At 37.3% G+C, this 11,762-nt stretch overlaps 1 protein-coding gene across 1 annotated transcript; it reads left to right on the top strand.

Annotated features, from left to right (window-relative positions):
- Window positions 1–9,587: 9,587 nt before the first annotated feature.
- LOC121761305 (probable glutathione S-transferase) lies at window positions 9,588–10,972 on the top strand. Its single transcript, XM_042156957.1, has 2 exons — window positions 9,588–9,925; window positions 10,494–10,972. Exons 1-2 carry the CDS (start codon window positions 9,617–9,619, stop codon window positions 10,842–10,844), a joined length of 660 nt encoding a protein of 219 aa, XP_042012891.1. The 5' UTR covers window positions 9,588–9,616; the 3' UTR covers window positions 10,845–10,972.
- Window positions 10,973–11,762: the final 790 nt, after the last annotated feature.

Genomic DNA, 11,762 nt, shown 5'->3' with positions numbered 1-11,762 from the left:
TTTATGATGTGGCTAGGCTATGGCTGGGCTATTTATGATGTGGCTGGAGGATTTTTAGTGCTGATGATGTGGCAGTGGCTAGGCTATGGCTGGGCTATTGCTGGGCTATTCCTATTGTGGATGGCCTTATAGGACGGAGGGAGCCCTATATTTTTTACAAAATGACATTTATCGTTGAGCTTAGGAATTAAGTATTACCTGAGCAATCCATCTATTAAACTATTGAAGTGCTTAGACCCAATTTTTTTTATTTTTTTCTGTCTTGACTTTGTGCAACAATAGAATTGTTCTGAGACATGTTAGCATTCAAAGCAAATCCCTTGAATATCGAAGATGAGGATCGTACCAGTTGAATGGTATTTATATCGATTCAAATTATTATTACAGTAGTATCATTTTTGTAATATTGAGTCAAGTTTTGAAGTGTATGGAGCAACTGTACTTATTATACGGGCACTTATTATTTATTGTTAATTGAAATTAGTTGGGGTAATATTGAGTCAAGTTTTGAAATGTATGGAGCAACTGTACTTATTATACGGGCACTTATTATTTATTGTTATTTGAAATTAGTTGGGCAACTGTGTTTATTATATGAAGGCTCGAACTTTTTTCAGTTCTTGCAGCCGTTACTTTTAAGAAGGTAGTTATAGCAATAAATTCAATGTCAATTAACTGAGAGCAATATATATCTTTATACTTGTTCTCTCATTTAAAATTACATTTTGATTCAATGCTAGCTTCTATATAATCTAAATGACAATTAAATATAAAATTGATAAGGCTCATTTCTTGCATCGGTTTAGAAGTAAAATGTACGCTATTTGATCGGTTTTATCACGCAAAACAAGTGTTAAATGTACAGGAATGCCGCTTGACCAAGGCAACAAGGCCAAACTGATCAAGCTAGTTCAATAGGCGAAAAAGGCCAGATATCGGGGGAAGTTGATCAAGGGGAGTAACCAAGCAGTTAAGGAGGGGACCATTGGATTTCAGAAGAAGGACACGCAAGGCTATGAGCTGGATGGTGCGTAACATTCTGTTATCAAGGACAACATTCTAGAAGGGGACACGTGCTGATATATGAAACGCAAGGACGGATCTGAGTCACGAATTTGTTACTGAAAAGCATCGTCGTTCTAGAAGAAGAGCACGTAGCAATCAATGAGTCGCTCACTCTCAGCATGAGCGAATATTTCCTGCCCAGATCGTTATCCAGCTGGAGGTCATGCCGAGCCGATAAATAGAGGATGTGCCACCACATGAAAAATATCCGATCCTTTACTTTCCGTCTTAGTTTAGCTTAGTTCTCTAGCTTAGTTCAGTTGTCTAGAATAGCTTAGCTTAGCTTAGATAAAGTAATGCTTAGTTAGAAAGGGCGATCGAAGGAGCGCTTCAGAATACTTGATATCTGTCGGCGTTTTCTTAAGTTTCCCGCCGAGGATCTCCTCGGTCTTACTTGCTTTCGTATTTTCCGAAGTGTTAGCTTAGTTTAGATTTCACGCTGTACTGTTCTGAGTTTAGTTTTAATCGAAGTTATTTCTTTTTCATCATGGTGTTTACTGCTTACATAGTTAAATTTTCATTCATGTCTGAAATTCACTTTACCCAGTAGTTAAATTTCCCTTGAGCAAGTAGATAGTTACTTTTATGTCTAAGTTAAAATCAGTAGTTAAAAACTCCCAAAGTTAAAGCGTGGCAGCAGCCAACCCCCCTGTTCACTACTCACTCAATTGATACACTAGCTTCTCTGTGGGATCGACCCCGAACTTGCCACTTTACTGTTAAAGTAGTGCAAAATTGGGAGTTATAAATTACTTTGGCAGTAATCGAGTGAGAGCGAGATTGCATTGATCAAGTGACAACGACATTTGCTAACTGATCCAACCGGTTCGATTATCTTCCATATAACTTGATCCATTCACGCAACCTCTCGTTCGAGGCCTTCCAAAAATTCAATGCCTAATAATGAATATGTATGCTATCCATCCACTAAACCTAAAATTAATGAAAATGTAAGCTATCAAACCACTACATTTTAAAAATCAGGTGATTTCCCCTACTATTTCATGACTTTACTTATAAGCATAAAAAATGTATTCGAGATAACTAAATAGATGGTCAAAGTCTATTTCTTTGACTGTTGAATAACCCGATCATTACTAACTGTCGTCTGAGAAGAGTGTTAATAGTAGGGTGGCAAATCGTGCTTGTTGGGCGTTATCAAGTCAATCTATTAACGATCTGATCCAAAAAGGGTAAGCATGAACACGACTTGTTAAAAAACTCCAAACCCGAACACGAACACGATCTGCTACCCTCAAATATGAACACGACACTAACCCATTGACGACATGAACCACCTTGGGTCAACACGACACGATAAGTAATTTATGAATTAACAAATTCAGACTTTAGAAATCAAAATTCACAATTCATTAGAGCTGCGTACCCTAACTCAGATTTTAAAATAATAAAAGTTAATAATATTATAATATTATTTCTTAATTGGTAACTCGAACCCCACACGAACACGACATGAAATTTTTGTGTTCTTAATGGGTCGATCCAATAAGGACACGAACCCAATAATCTTTGACCCAAACTCTTTAATTTCGTGCGAATTCGTGTCAGGTTATCATAGTGACAAAAATTGCCCTGTCCTAATTAATCAATTAATATAGTATATCAATAAATTATTTACATGTATAAGTGATGGAAAGTAAAAAATCATATCATTATTCTGACATATACTTGATACAATAGACATCAATTAAGATGAATTATCTCGCATTTTATAGAATGCTTTCGGATCCATCCACGTCTCATTTGTAGGTTCATTAAATCTTTCATACAGTATTCCTTTCGTTCGCAAATAGGAATCTCATTTCTTTCCAGCTCGGATTTTAAGAAATGTTAAAAAATGAGTAGAATATGAATCTCACTTGTATATATTATTATATTAATAATAATAATAATAATTATTATTATTATTATAAATTGTACTATATTGCATTAAATATGTAATAATCCTAAAACTGGGAAAAAGAATACCTAAGAAAAGTTAGGATTCAGAATCCTGGAAAGTTGTGCTAACTTTCCTTGTTTCAGGATTTTGATTACACAAGGATTTTGATTACTTTCCCAGTTTGATTAAAAACGGAAACAAACACATGATTTTAAAATTTAAGGAATCAGATTACTTTCTCAGACAGAATCCTGACAACCAAACATGACCTTATAGTAATTATGAATCGGGACTCCTATTTGCGGACGGACCAAAATGAAAAAAAATGAGACTCCTATTCGCCGACAGATGAAGTGTATTCTATAAGAACGGCAAGAATTGTGCAGGCCTCTATACGTATATCCATATGTAGGCGAGTGAAACAATCTTATTAATACTTTTTTATGGGATACAATTATAAGCACTAATGGCCTGTTTAATTTGGATGGCTAAATATGATAAGTCAAGACAAAGTTAAGTTTTATAATTATGTTTGGAGCATATATAATATTTTTGATAGTTGTTGAGTTTGCAATTTTACTATTATATGACAAAGACAAATGCTAAGTTGTTGAGTTTGCAGTTCTACTATTATAACAAATGCTCAGCCTTGAGGTTGTTTCGAGAGTCCATCATAGATTGTAACTCGCAAGCTAAACACATATAAAATACAATTAATTTTTTTCTTGAAATAACTTAGCAAAATAAACAAGTCTGTGGTTAGTTTCAGACTTTCAGTACTGGTAATTATGCTTTGATGAAATAACCGTCCATGAAATATAATTATATGAAAGGGATAAAATAAAGTTATTTCTAAATTTAGAAAGAAGCATTTTAGATCACCCATTTGGTCAAACTCGATAAACCAAGTTATTTATTTAGTTACCATCATACTCTTTAATGAAACCAGTATATTAGAAGAGCCATATACATAGAGATAAATTGCGAAAGCGAGGGTGTTGGAAATTTTCCTCAAAATATATTGATTATGAATATATGAGGCGTATATAGATAACATTGAATTTAATTAAAACGCACAAAAGTATAAATGGCCGCCCAACTATTTAATATATCTAGACATTGCCTAACAAAACAACTCAATTGAATGTAAACATGTGAGAGTTCAGAGTCAAATTTCTCGATTATTCAATATGAGAACGTACTTGATTGTTTCTTTAATAATAATGATAATAATAATGAAATCGTAAGAGCATCCGCAACGGAGGATGTCCTGCCGGACGTCCGCCATTAGGCGAGGGAGGGGCGAATGCGGACGTCCGCTGCGGACACCGTACATCCGCGGCTTTCCGGCGACGTCCGTCGGGACGTCCGCCATTGTGATGCCACGATGGACGTCCCGATTTTTTATTTTTTGTAAACTCTATATATACAATATACAGTTCGTTGCAAACTCTATATATACGATTTTTTTATGGTCTAACATGTACTTTGTTTGAATCGTTTTTTGGTTTGGGATGGTTTTTTTTTTGTGAACTATGTACTTTTTTTAATTTAAATATGTATGTTTTTTTTAAAATAAAATCGTTGCATTCTCCCAGTATTCGTGTCGAAATTTTAATTCCGTAAATTGCATATTTGTGAATTTGTGAATTTCTATTATTATGGATGTCCGTCGGGATGTCCTTGGGGATGTCCGCCATTGTGCAGTAGAATGTCTTTGTGACGTGGCAGTGTAATGAGAGGTTCTTATGACGGGGCATGAGGTGTTTTTGGGAAATTCGCCGGGACATCCGCACCACTGTGGATGCTATAAGTGATCAATCTACTAAAATTAAATATCAACGGATTCCGCCCAACTGTTCTTTTATTTATCAGAGCTCCTAGTGCTTACAAGCATTAAAATGTAATATAATCTAGATAATCAAATGAATGATCAAAGTTTATTTTTTGACTGTTGATTGTCGACTGGAAAGAGTGTTAATTGATTATAATATATTAATAAATTATTTTTATATATAAGACAGTACTTATATTGAAAAGTAAAAAATTTAATATCCTTAGTGGACTAATACGTCATAACATTATTCTCTTTTTTATTTTATTTTCATTTTATTTTAGCTATTTATTACTCCCTCCGTATAAAATAGAAACATTTGAAATGACATGAGTTTTAATGCTCAATTGGTAAAGTAAGTGAGAAGAATTGGTAAAGTAAGAAAGAGGAAAAGAAAAATGAGTAAAGTAAGAGAGAGAAAGAGTAAAAGTAGTGAAAGTAGAGTTAGTGGATTGTGAGATCCATGTCCTAAAATAGAAAGATTCTAAAGTTTCTATTTTTCCAAAATGAAAATAGTTGCTAATTTTAAAACGGAAAGTGTATTATTTTTTTAAAATTATTGCAACGATTCAATTAACAAGGAACGGAGAGAAGAGAGTAAGAATTAGGATGAGTTAACACTTATTTTATTTGTTTTTTTTTCTTTATTATTATTTTTTTTTTCACCCAACACTTATTTTATTTGTTACTTTGGGAACCATTCAAATATCACTTTTATGGTTTTATTTATGCACTATGAGAACGTCGACATAGAATACATATAGACGAGAAAAATAATCTGACTAAAATGTTTCTCTGAAAAAGTAAATTAGTAGTACTAATTTATACACTAATTTTCTCTTGAGGTGGATTAATACTTCTTAAGTTCTCCATTCAGTAAAGTCAATTTTTTACTTTGGGTGTTATATATTAATAGTCACTTTTTTTGAAGTAAAAATTAACACATTTTCTTATTTGTATTATTTTTTTTCTTTTTTTCTCACTCCTATTATCTTTATATTAATATATTATACATTTTTTTTAATATTTGTGTCAGTTCGTAGAAATGGGCAACCCTTGACCTCATACTTAGAGCACCCACAACCGTGCTCTTGCCAATGAGCATGATTGTGGGCCCGGTTCCACTTTTTTTGCCTGCTCTCTGGCAAAACCACAACACCCACAACTGTGTTCTTCCGCAAGGACGAGCAAAACTCAATTCAATTAAACAAAAACATTTCCATAATATTAAAATTCATTAAAAAACCTAAATAATATTACAAATGACAAATAAAATAAAAACGACATAATTAAAATACTAAAAATTAAAAAGTACATAATTAAAATCCTAAAAATTAAAAATTACATAATTAAACTCCTAATAATTAAAAATTACATAATTAAAAGCTAAAAATACCCCGTGGAAGACTACTCATCCGGCGGCACTACCCCAATTGCCTTTGGAGGCCCAATATCATGGCCTCATGCGATCGAAGTTGCGAGGGGGTCATAGTTGACCTATCGGCCATAGTGAGTTAGGCCAAGAGGGTCCACAACGAGTTGGTGGGGTGGACGTGGTGCATATGGAACGGGAACGGGAACGGGAACGGGAGTGGGTTCGGGAGCATTGGCTGTTGCAGTCGCGGCGCGACGGCGGTTGGCCGCCGCCTTCTTCCTTCCTTGCGGTCGGCGTTGGGAACCGCTCGGGCCGGCGTCGGGGCTACCCAAGTTAGCTCTGGCGAGTTGGCTAGCCACTTCTTCGGAGCCGGCGTCGGATAGGGATACCGACCTTGACCGTTTGGAGGAGCCGCTAGAGGAGGATGTTATGCCTCCCCTATACTTTGGGTGCGTCCGCGTCTCCTGCCAAACGTTGATGTACTTGAACAGCTTTTAGTTCATGGATTGGTAGGTGCTCATCGCGGCAGTGATGATGTCGACCTCGCTCTGGCCGCTCTTCCTGGAGGAAATAGCCATTGAACTTGCAAATTTCTTCGTTGGCTCGGTAGATGGTGTTGCGCATCATACTCTCGTTGCGCTCGATTGTTCCTGGCGGCCGGTTTTCATTGTACCGGCGAGCGATGCGCCACCAAAAGTGATAGCCGGATTGGTTCGTGTCAACCACCGGATCTTCGGAGATTTCCATGTACGCCGCGAATAATTTATCCATCTCCGCCGGACTGTACGGTGTGCGGACACCGCGAGTAGGAGAAGTCGGAGTTTGGGAGGGGGCGGTCGGCCTAGGCTCGAGTGTCCACAAGTATTGCCCTTCGGGGGCATCTTGGTCGTCGATTGGGTATGGCCGGTAGCCACCCGGAATGCCCGAACTTTGGATTTGAGGAGGGGTCGAATATTCCGTTTCTGGACTAGGAAACGGTTGTGAAGAGAACCATTCGGGGTTCCAACAGTGGGAGCCCGGGGGTTATTTCCTTGGCCGGACATTGTTATGTTGTAGGAGTAGAAGAAAGATTGAGAATGGATATGGGAGAATGAAGATGAGAATGGATATGTGAGAATGAAGATGAGAATTGTGTAGTGTGGTGAGAATTGTATTTTTGGGGGAAAATAAATAAATAAATAAATAAAAAGTGGTAAAAAACGATAAAAAATGGATATATTTTTTTTGGGAAGTGGAAAAATAATTTTATTTTTATTTTTAATTAAAAACCGATTTTTAATTAAAAAAAATCAAAGGCAACGGCTATGCCGTTGCCCATTCGCTGCGCGACACGTCAGCTGCTCGTTGGCACGGACGTGCTCGATGCATCGAGCAGCGCCGTGCCAGCGGCGCGAGCGCAGCGGCGGCGGAGCTCGTCCTTGCCAGCGGCACGGACAGACGGACACCGTCCGTCCACCGTTGCAGATGCTCTAACACCCACAGTTGTGCTCTTCCGCAAGGACGAGCACAAGGGTCCCACCATTCCATTATTCAATTTAAATAAAAACATTTCCACAAAATTAAAATACATTACACATACCCGGAATAATATTACAAAATACAGTAAAAATTAAAATTACATAATTAAAATCCTAAAAATTAAAAATTACATAATTAAATTCATTAAATTAAAAACCCCACTACTCGTTGCCGAATTTCGCCCACATGTGTTTGATTAGGTCTTCTTGTAGCTCAACGTGAGTTCGGGTATCGCGCATTGTGTGCCTTGTTTCGATCCTCTCACCCACCATTTTATGCACACCTCGGCGTGGGGGAGACCTCGCGCTTGAGCTTCCGGCTTCATCCTCGTCGTAGAAGCTAGCCGCCCTCGGTCCTTTGTCGGCTATAATCATGTTGTGTAAGATAATACACGTGTACATGATGTCAGCGATATTATTCACGTACCACAGCCGAGCCGGGGCCTTCACAATGTTGAATCGGCCTTGAAGGACCCCAAAGGCTCTTGACGCTGCTAAAAAAGAACCCGTCTCGGGTCTTGCGGGTTGATGAGCGTATTCACGAAAGTCGACCACCTTGTGTAGATACCATCAGCGAGATAGTAACCCATGTGGTATACATTTCCGTTAACGGCGAAGTCGATCGTCTGTGCTACACCATTCAACACATCATTGAAAAGGGGTGAAGAATAGAGCACGTTCAAGTCGTTGTTGGATCTGGCAACGCCGAAATATGCATGCCAAATCCATAGGCGGTAGACGCTTCAAGGATAAGTGTTGGGCCGCCGCCTTTGTGGCCGCTTAAGTGTTGTCCCCTCCAAGCAGTCGGGCAATTCTTCCACTTCCAATGCATGCAGTCAATGCTGCCAAGCATTCCGGGAAAGCCATGGACTGATTGGTGAAGACGAAGCAACCGTTGGCAATCATCGGTGGTGGGTGCCCGAAGGAATTCATCACCGAAAGTTGTACGAATGCCCTCGCAAAGTTTTTTAAGACAAAGGATTCCAGTGGACCCACCGACATGCAAATATTCGTCGAAGAGGTCAGCCGTTTACCAAGTAGCGAGTTGTTGGATGGCACACGTACACTTCAGCAACGCCGAGATACTTTGCCGACCGGCTGCATCTGGACTTGTGTGGAAGAATTCAACACGGGCGGACAATGTGAAAATAACGCCTAAAGTAATCTTCCGGAAACCGCGGCGGGTCGGCAAAATAGTCGGCAACGAGCCTTTCGTGAGCTCCCTCCCGGTCACGATGGATGTAGCGGCGAGTTGATCTTGTTGGTTGATGAGGAGGAGGGGCGGGGGTATTCGCTGCGACATATGCTTCATAAGCGGCACGATGTGTGAAATCCATTTGAGGTTTTGAGTGAGAGATGAAAGTGTAGATAAGTTGTATGAAAAATATGAATGAGAGATGATTTGATGTGAAAAATGGATGATGAATGTGTGTATTTATAGATGATTTTGGGGAAAAAAATAAAAAAATACAGAAAAACGGGCAAAAAAACGGCCTTTTTTTAGTGGGAATTTTTTTTGGGTATTATTTTCGATTTTAAAAAAATGATTTTCCAACGAATATACCGTTTGCCAATCGCACGCTGCCACGTCGCCTGCTCGTTGGCATGGACGTGCTCGATGCATTGAGCAGCGCCGTGCCAGTGGCGCGAGCTCAGCGGCGGACAGCGTCTCCGTGCCTCTGGGACGGACGGACGGACGTCGTCCTGCTCACCGTTGTGCATGCTCTTATGACGTACAATGTCGCCACACCAACTATATTGGTTTAAAAAACATTTTTTTTTCTGCAACATCAAAAACAATTTAGACCAACCATTTGGTCAAACTTGAGAAGCCCAATTATTTACGTAGTTGGCATCATATTCTTGAATGAAACTATAAAACAAGATCCATATTCCATAGAGAGAGAGAGAGAGCAAGAGAGATGGCGAAAGTGCAGGTGATAGGGGCATGGTTTAGTCCATTTGTGAAGAGAGTTGAAATTAGCCTCAAAATGAAAGGTGTTGAGTATGAATATATTGAAGTAGATTTGATAAACAAACCGCCTCTTGTTCTACATCACAATCCAATTCATCAAAAAGTGCCTATACTTATACATGACGGCAAAACCATCCTTGAATCTGCTGTGATTCTTGAATACATTGATGAAGTTTGGGAAGGTCCAAACATTCTTCCCAAAGATCCTTACCAAAGAGCTCGATCTCGTTTTTGGGCCAACTTCATCGATCAAAAGGTTATACTAGCTCCCACTTTTTTTCATTTTTTTTCATTTTAATTCCATTTTTCAAATGAATACTAATTTAGAATTCCATTAAATGTCTCATATTGACCGTAACGAATTTTAATAAATTGTTTGACTTTATAAAGTAAAGTACGTGGAAAAAGTTAGCAGAGTGTGGGGAGTTAATAGTTAGTAGGATCCACTTACTAAATATAGTAAAAGTGAAATAAGACATTTATCGGCAGATGGACGGAAAAGAAAAAATGGAATGAGGGAGTAATTAGATTTCCATATTTCTTTTATTTTTACAATAAAATTGTAAAATTAATACTCGTAGTTAAATATAATTGGGCTGTGGGATATGTTTTGAGCAGTTTTAGATTTCAAATGGTATGACCATTTTTCACAAGTTAGTCATATTCTATAAAACTTTTTTTATTTTTTATGAATAAATGAATTCAAATTTGAAAATATGAGGCATTCACCTTTTTACGGTTTGGCCAACTCACACGCATATTCTATGAAACTTAAAATCATGAAAAGTGGTAGATAAGTGATCCTTCCTTTTGTAAATGTATAGTGTGTTCCAGCAACGAGGAAAGCTTTATGGTGTCGAGGAGAAGAGCAAGAGAAGGCCATCAAAGAAGCAAGGGAAGCTCTTAAAATTCTTGAATGCGAAGTAAAGGACAAGAAATATTTCGGAGGCGACCAAATTGACTATGTCGATATAATTGGCTCTTTCTTAGCGTATTGGATGCGACTTTTTGATGAAGTGGCTGGGCTCCATCTCTTCACATATGAAGAATTGCCCAGTTTGTGCAAATGGGCAGATGAATTATGTGATAACAAATATGTTAAACAACATCTCCCTGATAAGGATAGATTTGTTGATAGAGTTCGTGGCCACTCAAAGACTACTAGATCTGTGTAGTCGATACGTTATTACTCGATTTGCATCATCATATTTTTCTAAATGTTTTACACACAAATAAGTGTATGATTTATGTATGGTGTTTCCATGGCTTATTTTTACACTACTTTTTATATTTTTTAAACGCATTATAGAGATTTATTTTATAGTTCCTCCGTCCGCTATATATAGTCTCATTTTGACTCAACAAGAATTTTAAGAAATTGTTTGACTTTGTGAAGAAAAATGGAGAAATGAGTTAGTAAAAAGTGGACCACACTTTTATATATTGATTTTATAATAGAATGTGAGTGTAATGAGTTAGGTGAACGGTGAATCCCTTATTTAAAATAGAAAAAAGCAAGTGGGGATTTAAATCAATAAAAATGGAACATTATTTCACGGGCGGAGGGAAGTATCATGCAATCTAAAGCATTAATTTGAAGATATTTATTAAATACTGATAAAAATTAAAAATATCTCCTCATAACAACCCAACTTAGTTGAAATAAGACATGTTGGCATTCAAAGTCAAATCCTTTGATTATTCAAGCAACTATACTTATTATATGATGCTGGCTCTTTCTTTTCAGTTCTAGTCATCAAAGTCAGTTGTTACTCTTAAGACGCTAAATACATTGTATTATTCATTCAAAATCTGAATCGCAATTAATATATTCGAAGCAAGCAGAAATATTTTCGTTCCAATTTGTCAATGAACTGAGAGCAGTATATTGATTTATCGATGTTTAATCCGGATTAAAAATATTTATTTATAAGATTTTAATGTAAAATTAATATAGAATTAAATATGTAATAATAAAAAATGTAATCTATCCATCCACTAAAATCTTAAATTAATAAAATGTAATCTATATATCCAGCCACAACAATTGAATATCAAGGCTATTCCACTTTATCCTTGACTTACAAGCACTA

Source organism: Salvia splendens, chromosome 13 (genome assembly GCF_004379255.2).
Source record: "Salvia splendens isolate huo1 chromosome 13, SspV2, whole genome shotgun sequence".
Taxonomy (NCBI): Eukaryota; Viridiplantae; Streptophyta; class Magnoliopsida; order Lamiales; family Lamiaceae; genus Salvia; species Salvia splendens.
This window is presented reverse-complemented; position numbering and strand designations above follow the sequence as displayed.